Source organism: Danio rerio, chromosome 3 (genome assembly GCF_052040795.2).
Source record: "Danio rerio strain M-AB ecotype USA chromosome 3, GRCz13ab, whole genome shotgun sequence".
Lineage (NCBI taxonomy): Eukaryota > Metazoa > Chordata > Actinopteri > Cypriniformes > Danionidae > Danio > Danio rerio.
Window position 1 is genome coordinate 64147501 of NC_141023.1, and position 24000 is coordinate 64171500.

At 38.7% G+C, this 24000-nt stretch overlaps 1 protein-coding gene across 3 annotated transcripts in view; it reads right to left on the minus strand.

The window, feature by feature from the left end:
* Window positions 1-24000, minus strand: part of mgat5b (alpha-1,6-mannosylglycoprotein 6-beta-N-acetylglucosaminyltransferase B) — a 382458-nt gene that overhangs the window by 158178 nt on the left and 200280 nt on the right. The window contains 7 exon segments of one of the 3 annotated variants that reach the window (NM_001442878.1): window positions 412-819; window positions 1560-3125; window positions 6443-6714; window positions 10837-10911; window positions 17246-17362; window positions 18960-19106; window positions 22788-22943. The exons of 1 other annotated variant lie outside the window; for it this stretch is intronic. In NM_001442878.1, the coding sequence (NP_001429807.1) occupies window positions 2927-3125; window positions 6443-6714; window positions 10837-10911; window positions 17246-17362; window positions 18960-19106; window positions 22788-22943 (966 nt within the window). In that variant the 3' untranslated portion in view covers window positions 412-819; window positions 1560-2926. 3 annotated transcript variants of the gene reach the window in all.

Sequence of the window (24000 nt, forward strand, 5' to 3'; positions counted from 1 at the left end):
GCGAGTGATTTCCATGTTGAGTCAATGCAACCGCGCGAATAGACATCCTGCGACGCGATATGCGCAAATGGCGCGGTGCAAATGATGCAAATTGCGCAAATAGCGCGGCACGAAAGGCACGATATGCACAAATGCACTTAAGCGGACATTCGCGTCACATTAACTAATCAGGAGCTTGCTCTTGTGGGGGCGTGATTGTGACGTAGCGCTTGTTGTTGGTGTCCTGTGGGAAATCCTCCAGCCGACACCAACAACAGTTCATCAAACTGGGCTCGGCTCAGTCAGAAGCACTGCTAAAAGCCTCCATCATCCATGTAAGTTTCTGGAGGAGGTTATAAGCTCAAAGAGCTGGATGCACCTCTGAAAGGATCTAGTGGACTCAGACACGGCCCTAAACGTATCGACGCTGTTTTTTTAGCATTCATAAAGCACACAAACACTGTTATTTTCTTAATGAAATCCATGTTAGCCATTTAGCAACGAAGCTAGAGTCAATGGGCAGACAGAAGCCACGCTTATCACGCGAATCCGCGTCTGTTCTGAAGTGAATTTGATGCACGAATAAAGCAGGGTTTGAAGCGCGAAAGAAGCGAGTAAACTCAAAAGTTCACGCAGCTATTTTTGCGCGATTAGCGTGATTTATCCGCGCGTTCCACGTCAGGTGTGAACACAGCATTACAGAGCGTTCTGTACACCTGAAGGGAGAAAAAGTGCAGAAAATCTCCTGATGTCATGCGCTCCAGCATAAAGAACATTGATACAGTGGTTGGCTAGCAAAATAAAAAGCGCAGTCCACTGCTCTTTTTTAAAGTCATTCATGTGTTCATACCAGACGGAAGGAAGAAGCGTCAAGCGCGAGTGATTTCCATGTTGAGTTAATGCAACCGCGCAAATAGACATCCTGCGACGCAATACGCGCGAATGGCGCGGTGCAAATGATGCAAATTGCGCAAAAAGCGCGGCACGAAAGGCACGATATGCACAAATGCACTTAAGCGGACATTCGCGTCACATTAACTAATCAGGAGCTTGCTCTTGTGGGGGCGTGATTGTGACGTATCGCTTGTTGTTGGTGTCCTGTGGGAAATCCTCCAGTCGACACCGACAACAGTTCATCAAACTCGGCTCGGCTCAGTCAGAAGCACTGCTAAAAGCCTCCGTCATCCAGGTTCAGTTTCTGGAGGAGTTTATAAGCTCACAGAGCTTGATGCACCTCTGAAAGGATCTAGTGGACTCAGACACGGCCCTAAACGTATCGACGCTGTTTTTTTAGCATTCATAAAGCACACAAACACTGTTATTTTCTTAATGAAATCCATGTTAGCCGAAAGAAGCGAGTAAACTCAAAAGTTCACGCGGCTATTTTTGCGCGATTAGCGTGATTTATCCGCTTGTTCCACGTCAGGTGTGAACACAGCATTACAGAGCGTTCTGTACACCTGAAGGGAGAAAAAGTGCAGAAAATCTCCTGATGTCATGCGCTCCAGCATAAAGAACACTGATACAGTGGTTGGCTAGCAAAATAAAAAGCGCAGTCCACTGCTCTTTTTTAAAGTCATTCATTCATTCATTCATTTTCTTTTTGGCTTCGTCTTACACAGCGAATGAACGGCCAATTTATCCAGCACGATTTTACGCAGCGGATGCCCTTCCAGCTGGGAATCACTGGGAGCTTTCTAAAGTCAATAAAAAGATAAGTTGCACCTCTCACTTTTCAGAGCTGATGTGTTTGATGTGATCAGAGCCTAAGGGCGTACTCACACTTTGCCATCCGTACCGTGCCCAGGCCCGTTTCCCGGATCGTTTGAGAAGTGTGAGTGCGCTGAATCGGGCTCAAACATGGTTCACTAGGCCGGCCCTGGCCCGGTTGGAAGAGGTGTGCCTGAGCCCGGTTCACTTGGGCTGTGAACTGAAAGCGAGACGTGACATTTACGGGGCTGTTTTATATGGATTTATTAATTATTCTTACTGTTCAGTGAACGCAAACTGCCGTAGTTTATTAAAGACGCAAACCCCTCACTGCACGACAGCTGCGCGCCTTCAGCTGACCTCCTCATTCCTGCAGCACGAGAGCTTTATGATTGTTTATGAGCGCCAAAAGTGGCGGATCTGTTCGGCGAAATATCTGACTGTATGTCCCCGCATCCCTAAGGACTGTTTGGCAAAATATTTGACTGCATATTAAACGACTGAAACGATATAACTAGAGAAATCTCCACTTTGCTGCTGAGTGAGAGAGAACTTCTCAATGAACAGCGCAGCAGCGAGGACGTAAGCGTGCCGAAGCCCGTTTGTGGTGTAAGCGCGGGCCGTCGGGGAAGACGGGAGGGGGGACAAGGGTGCTTTGGCCCGGTTCGAGGCAACTGTACCTAGTGTGAGTACGGCCTTAGCCTCCACTTTTTCCAAGATTATTGTGTATTAATTTGAGCAGAACTTATTAAAACATTTAACCAAAATCCCAAAAATGTAATTTGCGACAATAAAACAGGAAAATATAACTTGTTTTCAAGTTTTAGCCTAGAAAAATACATCCTCCCAGCAGCACTCCATAATGTTTCATGTTGACTTTCAAATTCATCTGCAGTTTCGTAAAACTACAACTTCCAGAGTCTGACCTGCATCACCAAGTAGCCTCAAACTCTTGTTTATTTTCCGTTCACGTCTTTCAATCTCAACTCCACCGCCGACTGAACTCCTCCAGAAAGATGGCGAAGCCCTTAACATCAGGGTACATCTCCCTTACCATCAGCAGCTCGTCTGGAGACAATGTTTTTTCTTGGGATCAAAGGAACCAAGAGTGAAAACACAACTCCACCTCTCCAGCAATTCCCATGCAGCTGTTGATATCGGGGACTCGGACATGTTTGACTTCCAGGACCGGCCTCAGCTTCGCACAGACTTGTGTTTTGATGATGGTGTTTGGAGCTCAAAGGCAGTCTCTGCATAGCGCCACCTGGCCCTGGATGAAGTCTCTGCACGGGCAGATCCGCTGGTGTTTGGCACTGACTCCGGCACAGCTGAACAGCAGCGGCTCCTTCTGCTGGAAACACTCTCTCCTGTCCGCATGTACGGCTGGAAACACATGGTTCTTCTCCGCTTCCAGAGACTCACACTGAGCATTAAGCCTGAAACACACAGATTTACGCACAGTCAAGACTGTGGAAAAGAAGACAAAGACAATAGAGCTCAGTGTGATACAGCACAACAACAGATAGAGAACAGTGAATGCTTTCCACTGTTAATGTTTTTTTAAACAAAAAAACTAAATATTTTAGACTTCAAGGATCACGTGACACTGAAGACTAGAGAAATGTTGGGGAAATTTTATTACACACTGTAGATAAATAATACAAAACTAATATATATATATATATATATATATATATATATATATATATATATATATATATATACATACATACATATATACTTATATATATATATATATATATATATATATATATATATATATATATATATATACATATATACTTATATATATTTATATATATATACATATATACATATATATATACATATATACATACATATATATATATATATATATATATATATATATATATATATATATATATATATATATATATATATATATATATACATACATATATATATATATATACATACATCATATATATATATATATATATATATATATATAAATATATATAAGTATATATGTATATATATATATATATATATATATATATATATATATATATATATATAAGTATATATGTATGTATGTATATATATATATATATATATATATATATATATATATATATATATATATATTAGTTTTGTATTATTTATCTACAGTGTGTAATAAAATTTATATATATATATATATATATATATATATATATATATTTATATATATATTTATATATATATATATATATATATATATATATATATATATATATATATATATATATATATAATTTTTTTTTTATATATATATTTTTTAAATAATTTATCATCAATATTCATATTTTTGCTCGCCACGATTGGTCGAACCCCAAAGTTGCACTCATTTGTATTTCATTCATTCATTCATTCATTTTCTTGTCGGCTTAGTCCCTTTATTAATCCGGGGTCACCACAGCGGAATGAACCACCAACTTTTCCAGCAAGTTTTTACGCAGCGGATGCATTTATAATAATAAAACAAAGTGTTTGATCATCTTTAATTTTATAAGCGCAGACCGGAAGATATGTGTTGCTTCATTTTTACATATATAAATGCTATGCTGAGTGAAAACGGCACATTATTTCACTCATATTTTGACATTTTATTTCATTATTCGAAATATTACAGAAGACACTTCATTAGCATTTATAATGCTTTCTGTGTATATAAATATGACTTTTGCAAATTTAATGCAAAAACTATCATGAGACGTATTTGACCCATATAGATGGTGATTTATAATTTTTAGCATGGGTTGAAACATTTTTTTGCTACATTCACCAAAATATCCAGCAAATTCTACCAGTAAACTGGTTCATAATTAAAGTATTTAGTTAGTTGGTTAGTTAGTTAGTTAGTTAGTTAGTTAGTTAGTTAGTTAATTAGTTAGTTAGTTAGTAAGGTAAAAGTTAGTTAGATAAATAAATAAAGGAGGTACAAATGCTGTCACTGGTGTGGTATCTTTTCAAAAGGGATACATTTTTAACTAAGGGTGCTTTCACACCTGACTTAGGTTCGGTTGAGTCGCACTAGAGTTCGTTTTCCCTCTTGGTGCGGTTTGTTTGGGCAGGTGTGAATGCAGCAATGGTACTCGAGTGTGCACCAAAAGCAGGCCAAAAAAGCGTACTGAGACCTGCTTGAAAAGGTGGTCTCAGTAAGCTTTCAAACGAACTCTGGAGCGGTTTGTGGTGAGAATATGATCCGAACTAAAACAGACCCAACTGCAAAAAGTACTGCGCCTTTTGGACTAATCCAGCTGCCGTAGGCCGATGCGCTGTGCATTATGGGATATGGAGGAAAAATATTTGTTGACTGTGCTTTACCAACAGAGAGAGAGGGGAAAACATTACCTGATGGATTGTTGGTATCATTTCCGCAAGATGACCATGTCGCAGTTTAGCTACATTAATTCACGCCTCCTCCTGAAGTGATGTGCGATGCATTAAACACTGTTTTCCAGCCATGGCCGTGCTTCATTCTCGAAATGTATAGTTTGTAGGAATACAATCAGTCAGTGCAGTCTTCCATAGTAAAAAGCCACATTTTGTGTCTGCCGGTTTTGTTTACTGGCAGGAGTTCATTGGCATTTTCCCGCATGTTAAATCTGACCAATCGATAAGCAGTTCAGGAAGTATGTTAAACAACATCTGGCCAATGAGGGATGTTGATTTTGTCAGATGACTGCATTTTGGTTCTTTTCAACTGGTTCGGACCAAAGCCAGCAGTATGGTATGAAAACTACACAAAGACGGTGGAAAAATGCAACAATGTATCATTTTTTGCCCTTGGTCCGGACCAAATAACCCGAACTAAAGATGTGAAAGCACCCTAATGTGTCCTCATTGGCTGCTTTTCCAATATCGCGCCTAAAGCGAGTGAGCCAGTCGCATTTTCACTGTCACATCCGGGGCCTGATCGGGCCAAGCCAGGGCTTCCTCTGGGCCGGTGGCCGGCCTTTTTTAGCCCGCAGAATACCTTGGGCCAAAGAGGGCCAGCTGGGGCTTAAGGGTGGAGTGAAAGGAGAAGTGGAGTTTGTTCGAGTCTGATAAAGATGGCGTGCCACCATTACACAAGTTTTCTATTTCATTAATATTCAGCTTCAAGTGCCATTTAAAGGCTTAACTGTGTTAATTAGGTTAACTAGGCAAGTTAGATCGTTGGACAACAGTACGTATTCTGTAATCAATCAAAATAAGTAATTTCTTAAGTGGTAATGATATTGACCATGAAAATTTACATTTAGCAGACGCTATTGCCCAGATTACCTTACAATTAAAGAGGCATTCAGCTAATCAACAAGAAGATGCAGCAAGTGCCAATTATATAAAGGAATCGTTAGTGCTAACATAATTAATGCTAGAGTAAGGAGGGAGGAGTTTTTTATAAAGAGAAGAGGGTTTTTACAGGTGGTTTGTCAGGCCCACTCACCTGTGTGAGACACCTCATAAATGTCTGGTGCAAATGTGTAAAAAACTGGTGCAAGTGTTGGTTAAAGTGTCAGAGAGATAAAGAAGTGTTTTCTACAGGTGGTTTGTCAAGCCCACTAACCTGCGGGCAAGTTACTTTTACCACAGAAGTAATAATAATCATAGTAAATTCTTGAAAAATCCCACAGTGAATTGCTACTCCTGGTTTTATAGTCACGTCAGCGCTACTCTACTAAAACAGCAAACACACTCATGCAAAAAGGCACATAATTCAAAAGAAACGTTACGCATCTCTTACCCATTGAAGGCCTCGATGCTGTTGATGAAAGGAAAGAAAGCTGGCTCGCAGATGAGGCCGGCGTCCTGGCATGTTTTCAAACAGGACGAGTCCTCTGGAGACAGCAGGAGCCGCAGGGCGCTGAGGGGGGGCCAGCAGGCCGGAGCGCTGATGTTCGGAGCCCAGATCAAAGCCGTGGAGTTGGGCAGCTGGAGGAAAGGACTGGGTGGATTCCCAGGCCACGATCTGGATTCGTTGGCTGCAGGGAACGGGCTGCTGCGCTGACAAAAATCCTGCAGAAAACACCACAAGCAGAACATCACATTCCAATGCCCGTGACAGAAAAGATCTGAACAAGAGACGTATTATTTCACGAAGATTGAAGCTATTATAAATATTCAAATTTAGTTTCAAGAAGCTCCTGCAACCGATGCTAACAATGAACTTTTTTTTCTAAATGACGATTTTTAAGTCATAAAGTTTATCAGACAGACAAATGAATTGGATCGATGAATGTATAGATAAAAGAGATATTGAATGGATAGATGGTACAGAGATACTTTAAATGGATGGATAGATGAATGGAGAGACCGTAAAGATATTGTTAAGATGGATAGACAGGCAGTAGGGAAATTGTTTGGAAGGAAGGATGCATGGATGGATGGATGGATGGATGGATGGATTGTATAGAGCTTGTTAAGATGGATGGACAGACAGTAGAGAGGTTGTTTGGAAGGAAGGAAGGATGGATGGATGGATGACAGAGATTGTTTAAATGGATGGACAGACAGTAGGTAGAATGTTTGGAAGGGAGGATGGATGGATGGATGGATGGAAGGTAGTGAAATTGTTAAGATGCATGGATGGATGGATAGACAGTAAATAAATCATTTAGATGGATGAATGGAGGGTAGAAAGATTGTTTAGATAGATGAACAGAGGGTAGAGAGATTGTTTAGATGGATGGATAAATAGATGGATGGTAGAGAGATTGTTTAGATGGATGGATAAATAGATGGATGGTGGAGAGATTGTTTAGATGGATGGAAAGACAAACGGTAGAGAGATTGTTTGTTTGGAAGGATGGATGGAAGGATGGATAGTAGTGAAATTGTTTAGATGGATGGATGGATGGATGGAAGGATAGACAATAAAGAGATTGTTTATATGGATGGATTGACGGCAGAAATATTGTTTAGATGGATGAATGGATGGACAGTAGAGATTGTTTAGATAGATGAATGCATGGATGGTAGAGAGATTGTTTGGATGGATAGATGAATGGTAGAGAAACTGTTTGGATGGATGGATGGATGGATGGATGGATGGATGGATGGATGGATGGATGGATGGATGGATGGATGGATGGACGGTAGAGAGATTGTTTAGATGGATATTAGTGAAATTGTTCAGATACATGGATGGATGGATGATTGAGATATTGTTTAGATGAATATACAGTATGGATGGATGGTAGATAGATTGTTTGGTTGTTTGTTTGGATGGATGGATGGATGTATATATAGATAGATGTTGTAGGATTCATTGACAAAGTGTTGTAAATAGTACAACATACACATTACACTTCACTATAGCATGACTCAGAAACACTGTTGTCTCTTGCTGTAATTTACTATAGCATTGTCATGGGAGGAGATGTCTTATAGACCTATGTCAGATGAGCAAATTCTTAAAAATGAAAGACAGAAAAACACACTCAAATGTATAGAGAGATGCAGCAACAGAACAGAGTACAGCAGGTTCCTGTAGATTAGATTTGTCCTGCAACATCCGACAAATTTAGGCACCAACCAGTTTTTGTATAGTTGCCTACAAGTGTCAGGTGAGTCCGAAGAGCTTTATTGGCTAGTTCAGATGTGTTTAATTAGGGTTGATCTGAACTCTGCAGGAGAGTCAAAATACAAAATATTGTTGTTTTTAACTAATATTGAACTGTTTTGACTTCAACTTAATAAAGTGCTAAAAGTATTCCTCAATCGCCACAGTCGTTATAGCTTGTGAATGCTATTTTGGATTTTGAGCTCAAAAGTTATCGAAGCTGTAGTAACTTCAGTTTTCAGAAGTGTGCGTTTCAGTGTATGTGCTCACATCAGATCCCAAAGGCATCCAGCAAGCAAGCTCAGCGTATATGTAGTGCACTTCATAGGCGAAAAATGCTTACCCTTATTCTCTTTTATTTTTGTCTACGGGTGCATGTGCGTGCAATCATAGACTTGCATTGCTTCCAAATTGTACACGATCTGTCCTAAACTGTAGGCTACATAGATAACAATGTGTCTAAAATATGAAAAGTAATGGATGATATACTCAGTTCATTCCATTCATTCTTATGTCCTAGGGCCTTATCATACACCCGGCACAGTGTGGCGCAAGACGTGGCGCAGTAGTCTTTTGGTAGTTTCAGCTTGCCGCAAGAGTCGTTTTGAGGCAGTTGCGCTACGCTGTTTAAATAGCAAATGCATTAGCGCTCATTTGTGCGCCCATAGGCGTTCTGATCTAAAAGGAAGGTGTTCTGAGGCGGACCGCTGGCACATTGCTATTTTGAGAAACTAAAATAGATTTTTTATTAGACCAAAACTAACCCGGTCTAAACTCCGGCGCAGAGTTGCGCCTCGCTTACACACTGCTTAATACACACAAGAGAGCAATAGACAAATATCTTTACATATGAAAAAATTAAATATTAAGGATATATATAGGATATAATATGAATAAATATAGCATTTAAATATAAAGGATTGAAATATTACAAAACATATTCATTTCTAGCCTACATAAATATGAAAATCACTGCTTTCATGTCTTCTTCATCTCGGGAGGCTTTTTCAGTTCATTCATAACAATTTGCTTTTGTATAATGTTATTATTATTAGCAGTATTATTTATTATATCCATATTTATATTTGTTTTATTAAAAACAAGCTTAGATTTGTCCACCTGTCAGGTTTTAGACTATATGGGGCATGGTAGGTGCATTTGGAAATAACTCAGTATCTTGACCACACTTGGTCATTATTGTTCATTTATTCGTTTGCTGGAAATTAGAACTGAATTTAGAAATAGTTTTGAAACAAATCTTTGCAATTAACAAACAAAATCAATTATTTATAGACTAATTGATGTCTGTGCATAAAGGTTTCCCTATCCAAAAGCGAAAGTGAAAGTTGATCCATTATCTCTCATTCTCAAGCAGTAGATGCTCTGTTTAACAGTTTTCTGTTAAAAAACTGTTAACTGTTTGCTTGTGAAATGCTCAGTTTTTCCACTTAGACTTACTTTGCGTCCTGTAAATAGCGAATGCGCTCTTGGCGTGACGCAGCTGGCTCTTAAAGGGAATGGGAGATGAGACTCTAATTGTTTTATTCTCAAAACACACCTATAACTCATGAAGAAAATAAACTCAACCCTTTTAGCCCATGCGCCACTGCGCAAAGCGCATTTTTCTGTCCGTAAATTAGCAAAAATGCGTTCTGACATGCCCTGAAAGCGTTTGCGCCCTGCGCATGGACCGTCAAAATAGAATCTCTTTGAAGGTTTTTACCCTCTGGAGTGACAGATTTTAAGGGGATTAGGGCATAGGGATGAGCCCTTCCAACCCAGGCCTTTCTGAAAATGTACCACTACATTTCTGGAAAGCGCCAAATCTGTCCAATGAGATATGTGTTTTGCAGTTCGCAAATCCACTAGGGGCCGCTGTGTTCGCTTTTTCACATCTCAAATTTCTCCAAGAAAAGTCACGGCCTGTTTTGTTTGATCACATTTTCAGATCTTACCACATTTCTATCGTTATTTACTTGATTATTTTAGTTTTTAGCTTCTGCTTTCTGAAACCGTTCTTCACCAGGACTCAAACCTCCAGTTTGCCGATGTACACGACGAGCTACTGGACAAAGTCGTCCATATGGAAGTAAGCGGTCAGCTAATAAGCGCAGAAAAGAATGGCATCATACCGCCCCGTATCGCTCGTTTTAAAGACGAAATGCTGCCATACGTACTTCTGGCTACACAATTCACGATCTCCAGAAATGTATATATGGGTACGTTTTCTCAGCCTATGTTGAGCCTTTTAGCAAGGAACACAGTGTGTGACATGAGACAATGGGAAACACTTTAATTTAAGATGACATAGTTACACATGTGCCATACACTTGGTATAGTATTTACATGCAGAATTTAATTTAATTAATCCTAAACCTAACCCACATTCTAACCCCAACCATATAGTAAGTTCATAAAATTATTAGTTAAATGAATAGTTACACTGTAACTACAGCAAGTTCTGCTGCCACTAGCAAGTTCATTCATGCTGTTGACAATCTAAATATATATTTTAAGATTAATCATATATAAACTTGGTTTTTCATATATTCATAGTTCCTGAATAGCTTACGTACCTGATGCTGGATGTAAGCGTTGACTCTCTCCAGCATGCCTTCACAAGTGTACTCGTATGGTATCAGCGGCTCTACCTGTGCAAAAAACAAAAAACAAAAAAAAAGACATACAAACTAGACTCTTAATATTTATTTACCATGAAATGTGGGGAAAACTATAAAGCTATGGCCTTTGACTTAAATTTAAAGATACATCTAACATCATTCATAATAAGTGAACCATTTCATATTGATTCAGCAAAGCGGCTATTAAAATAAAAACACAGGTTCATTGAACATGTGCTTTAGCTTATATTTCTGTGAAATTGCAAAAATATGTAATTGACTGCAGTTTCAAGGTAAAATGAATGCTAGAGGGCAGTCTGACACAAACAACTTTTGTTCCTTTTCACGCTAATGATATTTAAAGGATCATTTTGTCAGTGTTGGCGAGAATACTTTGCCGATACAGAATACCTGCTTTAAAAGTACTTTGTAACGTATTCTGTTACTTTGCTTAATCCTGGTACTGTATTCTCAATACTTGGAATACCTCCCCTTGAAAACTTTCAAGTCTATTAAATGCCACACTATGCGTTGGTAGCAATTTCTGCAGGAAAACAGAGGGCCTCTAATGCTAAACATTATTGACTGATAGGGAAAAATAAATAAAACAATATAATTATTCTTATTAAATAATGTTTATTTATCAAAGTGTCAACAAATTAAGCTTCTGTTTCGGTAATAAAGATAAAAAGTGTTTGAACATAGACAGGATTACTGTCTGTAATTTACAGTATATGTATATAATATGCATTTTGTGTACCCTTGGTATTTCACAGTCTTCACAGAAAAAATATCAGGTATGCAAGAAAAGAAAAACTTCAAAATAGTTTACGTAAAACCAAGGTAATGTAACAGGTTCTATCCAACGTTTTAATTTATATTATGAAAACTTCTCAATTAAGAACAATATTGCAAATATTAGAAGAATTCAAAATATGGTTGCTTTACGAAAATGTAAAGCTCCTGGTCTGAATCCTCCATTTTTGTACACTCAAGTTAACCAGGGCTGCCAACTTTGGCTAGGGTGCCCATAAGTCCCGCCCACATTTGTGTCAGAAAAGCGAACGTAAATTGAAGAAGCGTAAACGAAACCTCTGAAAATGCAAACGAAACATCAAGCAGCGAATTCACGAACAATGACGGCAAAAAAAGCAGTTTATTTGAAAATCATGGTTGTTTTTCGGTGTTTACGATCGTCCTTTTTGCTGCTTGAGAAAATGGAGGTGTGCCGTGAGAGCATGAGAACAGGGTCATTTGCATAAGTCTCACTGAGTTAGCGCTGGTGATTGCAGTCGGGAGTGTAGCTTCTGTTTCTATGGTTTCGGCGGCGCCCGAAGCATTCCAATGGTATTAGGAAAGTAACTGTATTCTAAATACCCTGTTTAAAAATGCTAACTGTTACGTAATATAGTTACTCATGAATAGTATTCTAAATACGTACCGCCGTTAAATGTATTCCGTTGCTCCCCAATACTGAATATTATCAACAAATAAACAATTATTCAGAGCAGTTCTTTGCACAACAGCGAATAAATACTCCAAAACTACTTAACTGTGTCTATGATTTGTAATTGAATATGTTTGCCTCCCTTATCTAGCTCTATACAGACAAATCAAGATAAAACTACGTTGTCGCAGTGCACTTTTCTCTTACGTCTGCTTTTGAAAACACTATTGATTATTTAGACATAAACCCATTTATAGGTATACAAGAAGTACGTGTATCTGAAACATACATCAAAACATTCCCTTAACTAGCGCCCTCTAGTGGATTTTCCATCTGAAACATGCAAAGAAATGTACCCGAAGCAATGTATTTTAGGTTTCACAAACATGCTGAGGCACATACTGCCATTATAAAACTCTTATATATTAAACTATTCATATCAGTACTGGCTTAGTGAACTTGAACATTTGGAATTATATGAGCGTGAGTGAATTAAAAGCAAAGGTCATTTGTGACTGATCTATTCCTTTGGAGACAAAGACAAACTTACCTGCCATTAGTTCTGAAAGCAGAAACATTTACCCTTTAATAAGGTTTTATACCTGTGCCCCTGTTTCCAATAAAAATCTGAGCATATGATTTAATGTTCCACTGTCTAGACTGACTCGACAATGCAAAACCAATATCAAATAGCGAAAAACTAAGAATAATAAAAATACAGATCTGATCTTTTTAGAAATGGTAATGCTCCTGTATGGAAATAAATTATAGTTACTAGTGAATTATTTCCTGCCTTTTATGTTTATTAGTATTTAAGAAGCACATACACTCACTGGCCACTTTATTAGGTACACCTGTCCAACTGCTCGTAACAAACTTCTAATCAGCCAATCACATGGAAGCAACACAATGCATTTAGGCATGTAGACATGGTCTAGACAGTCTGCTGCAGTGCAAGCTGAGCATCAGAATGGGAAGGAAAGGTTATTTAAGTGACTCTGAATGTGACACGGTTGTTGATGCCAGACAGGCTGGTCTGAGTATTTTCAGAAACTGCTGATCTACTGGGATTTTCATGCACAACCAACTCTAGGGTTTACAGAGAATTGTCTGATAAAAAGAAATTATCCAGTGAGCGGTAGTTCTGTGGGCGCAAATGCTTTGTTGATGCCAGAGGTCAGAGGAGAATGGCCAGACAGGTTCCAGCTCATAGAAAGACAACAGTAACTCAAATAAGCACTCATTACAACCGAGGTATAAAGACTGAATGCACAACTTCCTTGAACCTTGAGGCGGATGGGCTACAGCAGGAGAAGACCACAACGGGTGCCACTCCTGTCAGCTAAGAACAAGAAAAATTTAAGCTACAATTCACACAGGCTCACCAAAATTGGACAATAGAAGATGGAGAAACGTTGCCTGCTCTGATGAGTCTCCATTTCTGCTGCAACATTCGGATGGTCGGGTCAGAATTTGGCATCAACAACATGAAAGCATGGACCCATCCTGCTTTGTATCAACAGTTTAGGCTGCTGGTGGTGGCGTAATGATGTGGGGGATGTTTTCTTGGCACACTTTGGGTCCATAAAGACCAATTGACTATCATGTCAGCACCACAGCCTACCTGAGCATTGTTGCAGACCATTTTTATCCCTTTATGACCAAAGTATACCTTTTGATGGTTACTTCCGGCAGGATGATGCGCCATGTCATAAGGTGCAAATCATCTCAGACTGGATTCTTGAACAGGACAATGAGTTCACTGTACTTAAATGGACTCCACAATAACCAGATCTCAATACAATTGAGCACCTTTGGAATGTGGTGGAACGGGAGATTGGCATCATGGACATGCAGCCGACAAATCTGCAGCAACTGCGTGAAGCGATCATGTCAAAAAGGAGCAAAATCTTTGAGGAATATCTCCAGTGCCTTGTTGAATCTATGGCCTGAAGGATTAAGACTAGTACTAGTAAGGTGTACCTAATAAACTGGCTGGTGAGTGTATTTTGTATGATCTTTTTTTTCTTCTACATTTTTAATCCTACCCACTACTTAAACCCAACTACTACCTTAATACATAACATTTAACGATAGAAAGAAAGAGCTGTACCTTTAAACAAAAAAAGCATGACAGCCAAACCTTACAGGAAATTAGTTTTTGACAAAGATCAAATAATTTGATTTTGTTTACTGCTAACAGAGATTACATCTGAATGATGTCTGAATATTTGTGCAGTGGTGAAGCGCAAACCGGAGAGACTGCCTTTCTGAATATCTGTACTGTTTTTTGTTCTTTGCATCCAAAAACATGTTTTTTTTTTTCCCCTTTTTGTTTGCTTTCCTATTCTTTTTCACGGTAGATTAAAGAAACTTCATCGAGATCTCCAACTTTTGAAAGGTGCTGCCTGTGTTCCCATAACAACAGGAAGTGTGTGCTTACAAAAAGCAAGTGAGTCAGAGCTAAAGATTAAAATGACTAAAAAAAGTATTCATGGCACCCCAGTGTTTAATTGGCACCAAGAAATATAGTTATGGCAAAAGATGAGAGCATCTGTAAGTCTTCCTCTTCCATCTACCATTCTGACTGACACTATATATACACAGCATGGAAAGAAATGAGAGCCACACATATTGTATGTAAGGGATAAAGTACATTCAGGAGGTTGATATTACATGATAAAGCCCAACAGGCTTATCGGCAGGTTGACATTCTGCAAAAACAACCATCCTGGATGTGCTTTATCTGGTTTATTAATCATACAAATTTCATTGTTTTGACCCAAAATGGCTTATTAATTCTTTAATTAAACACAAAGCTGACAGAAATGAAAACAGCTGATGGAGTATACACTAACCTGCACATTATTCAGTCACAAGATTTCGCTAAAGAGTCCAAAACACAAAGCTGACAGAAACAAAACTGGCTGAATGGATCATATGCTAACTTACAAATTATTCATTCATGAGACGACACCAACTCGTCTAAAACCGAGGCATGACAGACAAGAAGACACATATGAATATAGTTGTATCTGAATATGGATGTCACAGCCATATCACACTGCGGCCTAAGATAGTGGTGGGCAAAGCGAGGCTTCGTGAAACACTGAAACATTCTAAGTAAATTTGTCGAAGCTTCGAAACGTTTTGAAACCCCACTCTACAGTGACACCTAGTGGTCATTTTTGGTGGTCAAGCTGATATTGTTGTTTTGAAATGCTTTTATACTAGTTGGTAATGCTTTGCGCTTGTATCATTTTGTTTGATATCCGAATAAACGATTTGAGATTTAATATGTCTTGTTTTGGTCTCAAAACAGGGTTGTTGCTAGATCAGAGACTGTGGCCTGTAGTTATCAAGAATTATTTATATTATTCATTAAATTTCCAAGTATTTCTTTTTAAAAGTAAAGAAAAAAAAAGTAAGTATTTTTTTATATGTCTACCCAAACCCTAAACCCAACTATCACAGTACTGTAAAATTATTAATTATAGTTTTACAGTGTTACAAAAATGATGCTATATTGATGGCGTAACTGCAACTGTATCCTATTTAGGCTAGACAAAACAGAAACATGAAACCCTGATTTCAGATTGTTTGTACAAGTGGGGATTCGAACCCAAAACGTCATTCAAAGCACAGTCTCAGCATGCACACGCACAGTCCACTAGGCCATATGAAATCAAATGGAGATTCGTCAGGTCTCGAAACGCTTTTAAGCTGATCCATGCTTTGAATCGCTTTAGTCACGTGACCAGGTGTTTCGAAACACTTTCATCACGTGACTTGGGTGCTTCGGATCATGCTTCACTGCAGTGTTCCGAAACACTTGCACTTCGGGACACTGTGTCGAAATATCAGTTTCACGTCAGCCATCCTTAGCCTTATGCTGCGTTCACACAGGATGCGGAACGCGCGTCAAGCGCGAGTGATTTACATGTTAAGTCAATGCAAATGCGCGAATAGACATCCTGAGGCGCGATACGCGCGAATGATGCAAATTGTGCAAATGGTTCGGGGCGATTAGCGTTTCGCGCGAATCTCTCGAGAATCTGAACTTCAGCGTACATTCGCGCCGCGTTAACCAATCAGAAGCTTGTTCTTGTGGGGGCGTGATTGTGACGTAGAACCTGTTGTTCATCAAACTCGGCTTGGCTCAGTCAGAAGCACCACTCACAGAGCAGACACGACCCTAAACGTATCGACGCTGTTTTTCAGTCTTCATAAAGCACATAAACACTGTTATTTTCTTCATAAAATCCATGTTAGCCATTTAGCTATGAAGCTAGAGTCTTCGGGCAGACAGAAGCCCTGCCCATCACGCGAATCTGCGTCTGTTCTGAAGTGAATTTGACACGCGAATGAAGCGAGGTTTGACGCACGAATGAAGCGAGTAACTCAAATGTTCACGTGGCTATTTACGCACGAATATCGCGATTTATCCGCGCGTTCCGCGTCTGGTGTGAACACAGCATAAGACTGGTTAAGCACTGAAGCTAAGCAGGGCTGCGCCCGGTCAGTACCTGGATGGGAGACCACATGGGAAAGATTGCTGTTGGAAGTGGTGTTAGTGAGGCCAGCAGGGGGCGCTCAACCTGTTCACACTGGTGGTGCTGCAGAGAGACCCCCCTCATGATTGTGAAGCGCTTTGGGTGTGTGGGCATACACGATAAATGCGCTATATAAATTGTTATGTAATTACTACATTCAATTACATGTAGGTATATGGAGTTGAATGTATTCACAGATGGCCACCTTGATTTGAAGTTCCCTGTTTAGCCTGTGTAGTGGTTGTTATCTTTGAATAACATGCCTTGTAACGTCTGATGGCAACTAATCAGAACTGAGTATTACAGGCTGCCGTCTGTATAAAACAGGGCACAAACCATTGTATCAGATGAAAGGTAATCTTACCTTGTATTTGAGTAGCTCTTGAACAGCTTTCTCAAACTCTTGCGAGTTGTTGAAGTCTACTGTTATGACATGGGGTTTGCCGATGTACTGTTCAGTGTACGGATGCTGTGACGACACCTGATGGGCAGACAAATAAATATAAATATGAGTTGATAGCCTATTAACTGCATTTCGAAATGTTTTAGAAAATAAAATAAAATAAAAAAAATATTAAATGAAATGAAATAAAATTATTATTATTATTATTATTATTATTATTAATATTATTATTATTATTATTATTATCCAGCACATTTACCGCTAAGAAAAAATGTCAAAATAATTTTTTACTTATTGCAAAACCCATGTGATACTATATTGAGAATAATAAACATATTGCTACATGCACACTATATCTACATTTGATTGTGCATTATTATTTTTTTTTTGTTTGTGGTTATTTTATGTTTGTGAATATTTGGACAATTTATTGGAGTGAGAATCACATTCAACAGGCCATAACACTTCTGTAAAATGTAGGCAGTATCAACCATGTTTAGGGACAAACAAACAAACAAACAAACAATAAAGAATCTATAAGCACTGACACATTCATAAATGTCTGATTAGGGTATTTAAAATTAAACTTCTTAACTGAAAGATAGACAATATACAGTTGAAGACAGAAATATTAGCCCCAGTTTATTTTTTCCTGAATTTCTGTTTTGCTCTTTAGCTCTAGTTTTAATAACTCATTTTCAAAAACAGATTTTTTTATCTTTGCCATGATGACAGTAAGTAATATTTGACTAGATATTTTTATTTTATTTTTTTCTTAAAATGTTTACAAAAAAAATTCAAAACTGCTTTTATTCTAGCTAAAATAAAGCAAATACAACTTTCTCCAGAAGAAAAAAATATTAACAGACATACTGTGAAGATTTCCTTGCTCTGTTAAACATCATTTAGGAAATATATATACCATATACACTGGTTTGGTTCAAACAATTAAAGTCAGAATTATTAGCACCCCTTTGGTTTATATATATATATATACAAAGCCAAAAACATTGTAATAAATAAATAAATGTGTTAATTAAGTAAGATAAAAAATAAATAATGATAATAATAATAATAATAATAATAATAATAATAATAATTAAATATTAAAACAAAACTGAACCACACAAACCAAACCAGATTAATCCAAAACAATAAAAAACACACATCAAAATGTAACTAACTAACTAACTAAATAAATAAATAAATAAAGAACAACTTTAAAAAAACAACAGAACAAAACAACATATTAAAACTGAAAGAAAGACAATACATGAACAGACCCAGAATAAACCAAAGCAAAACAAACACACAGATCAAAACACACCAAAGTAAATAAACAAATAAATAAATAAAATAGGAACAAATTTAAAACAAAGAACAGAACAAAACTAAACATTAAAGCAAAACTGAAAGACACTACATGAACCGAAACAGAATAAAACAAAACAAAAACAATAAAGTAAAATAAACAGTATTAATTAAAAACAAAAGAGAACAGATCAAAACTAAATATTAAAACAGATCTTGAGCCCTGAACAAAACAAACAATAAAAAATGTTAACTATTCATACAAAAGAAACTACATTACCCATGATGCTATACAGTAAATGCAAAAATGTGTGCGTGCTTGTGTGTGTGTGTGTTTGTGTGTGTGTTACTCAGATCGGCTCACCTCTCTGGAGGTGGGTTTCCCTCTGAAGAATTCATGGTTGAGGGAGCTGCGAGGGGGGCTGAACTTCGGCTGCAGGAATATGCAGCCATTGGCTATGGCCTCTAAAGGGGCGGGACCTTCGTAGGGGAAGCCAAATCCCATAAAAAGCTGAGAGGAAATATAAGAACACAACACAAACCCTTCAGAAACTGATTTAAGTACATGTCAGGGTGAAAGAAAATAAAACCACAATACCTTTCTTTTTCGTTAAAAAAATCGAAACGGACAGCGTCTTATTTTTTTGTTGCTGAGCTATGCACATAGATTATCTCAAATATTTTGAAGAATGTTCAAAGAAATAAGAGAAATTTGGACTACTGACGAGGACTGTAATTGTCACCACAAGAGGGTGTGAATTCACAACAAACAAAAGTTAGAGTGTGGAATAAGAGAGATTGTGATGAGGCTTGAAGCTAAACTCTGCAGAAAGATAAGCTGCGTCCCAAATGGCACACTATACACTATGCACTCATGCAGTATGTACTTATGCACTTACACACCCAACAGGATAGTATATGTATGTAGTGTCGTCCCAAATGGCACACTTATGTTTTATTACTAAGCGGAAATTCAAACCGTTTCGCTGATGACGTTTGACGGTTGCCAAATCAGTGAAGTAAACGACCGAATTATCAAATAATACCTGCCGTGAGTATAAGCGCATTCACCATCGGGGGGCGCTATAATCACTCTCGTAGGAGAATTTTTGCTTTTACCATCCAAAATAAATAAAGTTATCCAACATGTGCGTCCGATAGCTCCGCCCCTTCCGCTACGTAAGCTAACCTGCGATCGTTAAGTGCGTGAAATGTCCATCATTACACACTTCATTTTAACGGCTGAATGAGTCCATCATCTGGGTAATTAAAGTGCACTTATTATTTTTTGCGTTTTCAGTGTGAACACACTACTTACACTATTTATACTACAAAATGGCGTAGAATAGTGCATAAGTATGCGATTTGGGACGCAGCTATAGATCTCCAGGAACAGGGTTTAGCACGGACATACAGGGTTACAGCACGGACATACAACCAATGTGTTGCTCGTAGTGTGATTGTGGTGTAAGTTGTTCAGTAGTTCAAACATTATGAGTGCTGAGCCCTGATTACCCATTTAATTTTCCCTCAACGACAGCCTGATCTGTTGTATTCCTCCCTGTTCTTGCTTTACCTCGACTCTTCCCCCCTGAGTTTCTAGCAGATTGCTGATGGCTTCCTTCGGCGTTGTTCACTTACTATGGAGAAGTGAGATGGGATAAAGCAGGGGCTGTGTCTGAAATTGAATACTTCCATACTATATAGTATGTGAACCGAGTAGTATGTATGAATTCATAGATTTTGAAAAACAGTATACGAGAAGTACTACTACTTCCGGCTAAATTCTAGTGTGCATCGAATGGAGCCTATGTTATCCCATGATGTACCGCTAGACAAATTTATGAATGGAAGTGAAGCAACACAACTGACGTGGATAGGTCATGTAAACATAACAAAATGGTGGACGTAGTAAGTCTATACAGTATGTTAAATTTATAGGCTGTGTCCGAAACCGCCTACTACTCAGTAGGTACTGCATTTGAATGTAAACATACTACTCGGCTGTTAGAAAAGTACGTTCTATTCAGTATGAATGTGAAAAGTATTAATGGAATTCGGACGTACTACATCTGCCATTTTGTCATGGTCACATGACCCACCTGCGTCAGTTGCGTCGCCTCACTTCCATTCATGAATTCTCTCACGGGGCATTATGGGATAGCGCAGCGTGCATGGGATGCGCACTTCAGAATCTCGCTGGAAGTAGGAAGTCATCCGGGTACTTCTCGCCGACTAATTTTCGAATTCTAAGAATTCGGACATACTTGGCTCGCATTCTGATTTTAGCGTACTATATAGTATGGAAGTATGCGGTTTCGGACGCAGCGATACTGTATAGAACTTACTTTTCTAACGATCAAGTAGTAAATTCAAATTCACTACCTATTGAGTGGTAGGTGATTTCACATGCAGCCAGAGTCTAGACCAGGTGTGGGCAAACTTGATCCTGGAGGGCAGGTGTCCTGCATAGATTTGCTCCAACCCTAATCAAACACACCTGTCTGTAGCTTTCTAGTGATCTTGAAGACACTGATTAGTGTGTTCAGGTGTTTTTGACTAGTGTTGGAGCAAAAGCCTGCAGGGACAACAGCCGACCAAGGTCAAGTTTGCCCATCCCTGGACAAGACAATCAGATACTGAGGAAGGAGCTAGAGCAGGGGTGGCCAACCCTGTTCCTGGAGAGCCACCCTCCTGCAAATTTCAGTTGCTACCCATATCAAACACAACTGAACCAATTATTTAGGACCTGAACCCCACGTGATAATTACAGGCAGGTGTGTTTGATATGGGTTGCAACTGAAATCTGCTGGAAGGTGGCTCTCCAGGAACAGGGTTGGCCACCCCTGAGCTACAGCAATGGTCTCAAACTCAGTTCCTGGAGGGACACAGCTCTGCATAGTTCAGCTCCAACTAGTGGTGGGCTAAGCGAGGCTTCATAATAAATATGTCTTGTTTTGGTTGTAAAACAAGATTGTAGCTAGATCAGACACCAGTTGTGGCCAGAAGTTAACAACAATTATTTATATTATTAATTAAATTTCCCATTGTATTTTATTAAGGTCTACCCAAAACCTAAACCCATCACTGTACTGTAAAATTATTAATTATTGTCTTACAGTGTTACAAAAATGATGCTAAATTGTTGGCGTATCAGTAGCTGTATTCTATCTAGACTACACCATAAAACAGTAACATTATTCAAATTCCTAAATCATGATTTTGGAGTACTTGTACAAGTCGGGATTCGAACCCAAAAGTGATTTGAACCGCAGTATCATTGTGCTCTCGCACAGTCCAATAGGCAATATGAGACGGAAATGTTTACAGACCCTATCAGTCAAATGCAGATTCTTTAGGTCTCGAAACGCTTCTGAACTGATCGATGCTTTGAATCACTTTAGTCACATGACTAGGTGTTCTTTGGTCACGTGACCTGGGTGTTTTAGATCATGCTTCGGTGCAGTGTTCAGAAACACTTGCGCTTCGGGATCTCGACACTGTGTCGAAACGTCAGTTTCACGTCAGCCATCCCTAGCTCCAACCCCCTCCAACTCACAGCTGCTTAACAGTTTCTAGTAGTATCGAATACCTTGATTAGTTGGATCAGCTGTTGGAGCAAAACTGTGCAGGGCTCCGGCCCTCCAGGAATCAAATTTGAGACTTATGAGCTACAGCAGGGGTCACCAATATCGGTCTCTGCAGGGTTTGGCTCCAACTTGCCTCAACACACCTATTACTATACCTAGTAAGACCTTGATTAGCATGTTCAGGTGTGTTTAATTAGAGTTGGACCTAAAATCTGCAGGATACTGGACCTCCAGGAACAAGTTTGGTGACCCCTGAGCTAGAGAGAGAATCTCTAGATCTTCAGAGCACTAACTGGGTTCCAGACGATGCTAGAGTTGTGGTGAACTGTTGAATTGCTGAGATTATTGTCTGACCTGTTGATGACTGGTAGTTTGGCTCTGTTGTTGCTAAGAGCATTACCACTGTAAACCTTGATTTCTTTGTTTTGCTTTTTTCTCCAGAAAGCTGTAAGGAGCTGCACGGCCTGTGCTTTTCATTGGAATTTGTTCCTGTTTTGAGGGAGTCAGTGTAGTTTTGTTGATCATTTTCATCATTGTTTACTTGTAGGTTATTTAGAGGTTTAATCTGTCACACTTATGAAAGCACATGATGATAGCAGTACCTTGGCCTTTCTCAAAAGCTGCTGCAGCTCATCCTGGGGCAGCAGGCCGTGGTTCCTGACAAATGCGGGCACCTCTGGGGGCCGCTGGGCCTCATAGTACACTGTCCCATGGATGTCCATGTAGCGGTGCAGGATGGAAAGCAATTTCTCCTTTCCCTGCAGAAGAGATGAGGAAAAGATGAGAGATGGAGAGATGAAGGTCTACAGGGAGATTAGCATGTCTACTGATGATGTATTATTTACATGAGAAACATGATATAATATTCTTGGCCTTTTTGAGTTGCATTGCACAGCCACAGACATTAATGGAATATGTGAGTAGTGTTACGTTTCACGTATGTTTTGTAGTATTTTTTTTTTTCCATTTGATAAATGGTGCACATTTAGTAAAGTGTCGAATTTCCAAACGTTGCGTGAATTAATCTTGTTGGAAGAATTCAAAAGTTGTGTGCCCGATCGTGTTGTCGTTTATTTAAACGAACAGAAAGTAACTTCATTATCTGAAGCTTCAGTTCTCGTTGATGAATTTGCACTGACTCACAAGAATGTATTCACCCCTGCTCGTGTTGAAAAAACACTCGTAACTTCCATTTCGAAAAGTCCAACCCGTTTCAAAAATCTGACGGTAAAAACCGGTGAAGAAAGAGCCTGTTACTACTGCCATAAAATAGGACATTTAATAAGTGACTGTGTTTTATTAAAGCGTAAGCAACAAAGTGCTGTTCCTAAAAGTGTTGCTTTTTTAAAGACAATTGATGTTGGTGAAACTCCGGCAGTTTCTGATAGGCTGGATGCAGATCCAAGTTATAAGCCTTTTCTTCTCGAAGGTTTTGTGTCCGTGGATAAATCCACGAGTCCGGTTAAAATAACCATCCTGATGATTTCGTTTATTGCTGCTGACGTTTTACCACTTTCGGATGAGACATTTTGTGGAAGCCATGTATTAGTGCGAGGAATTGAGACGGGTGTTACGAAAGTTCCACTTCATGAAATTTACCTACAGTCTGAGTTTTTTTAATTGCTACACGAGATCAAATGTCGAAGCTGAAATGTTACTTATATAATGTAAATCTGGATATACCTAGGCATAGCTGCATAATAACAGTTTGGTACATGGAAATGACATAATGTGAGCCTCAAACACCATTGTTTCTTTAATCCCATAAACATAATATCGTAGTGAAAAATTAAAACAAAATACAGACTGTTACAC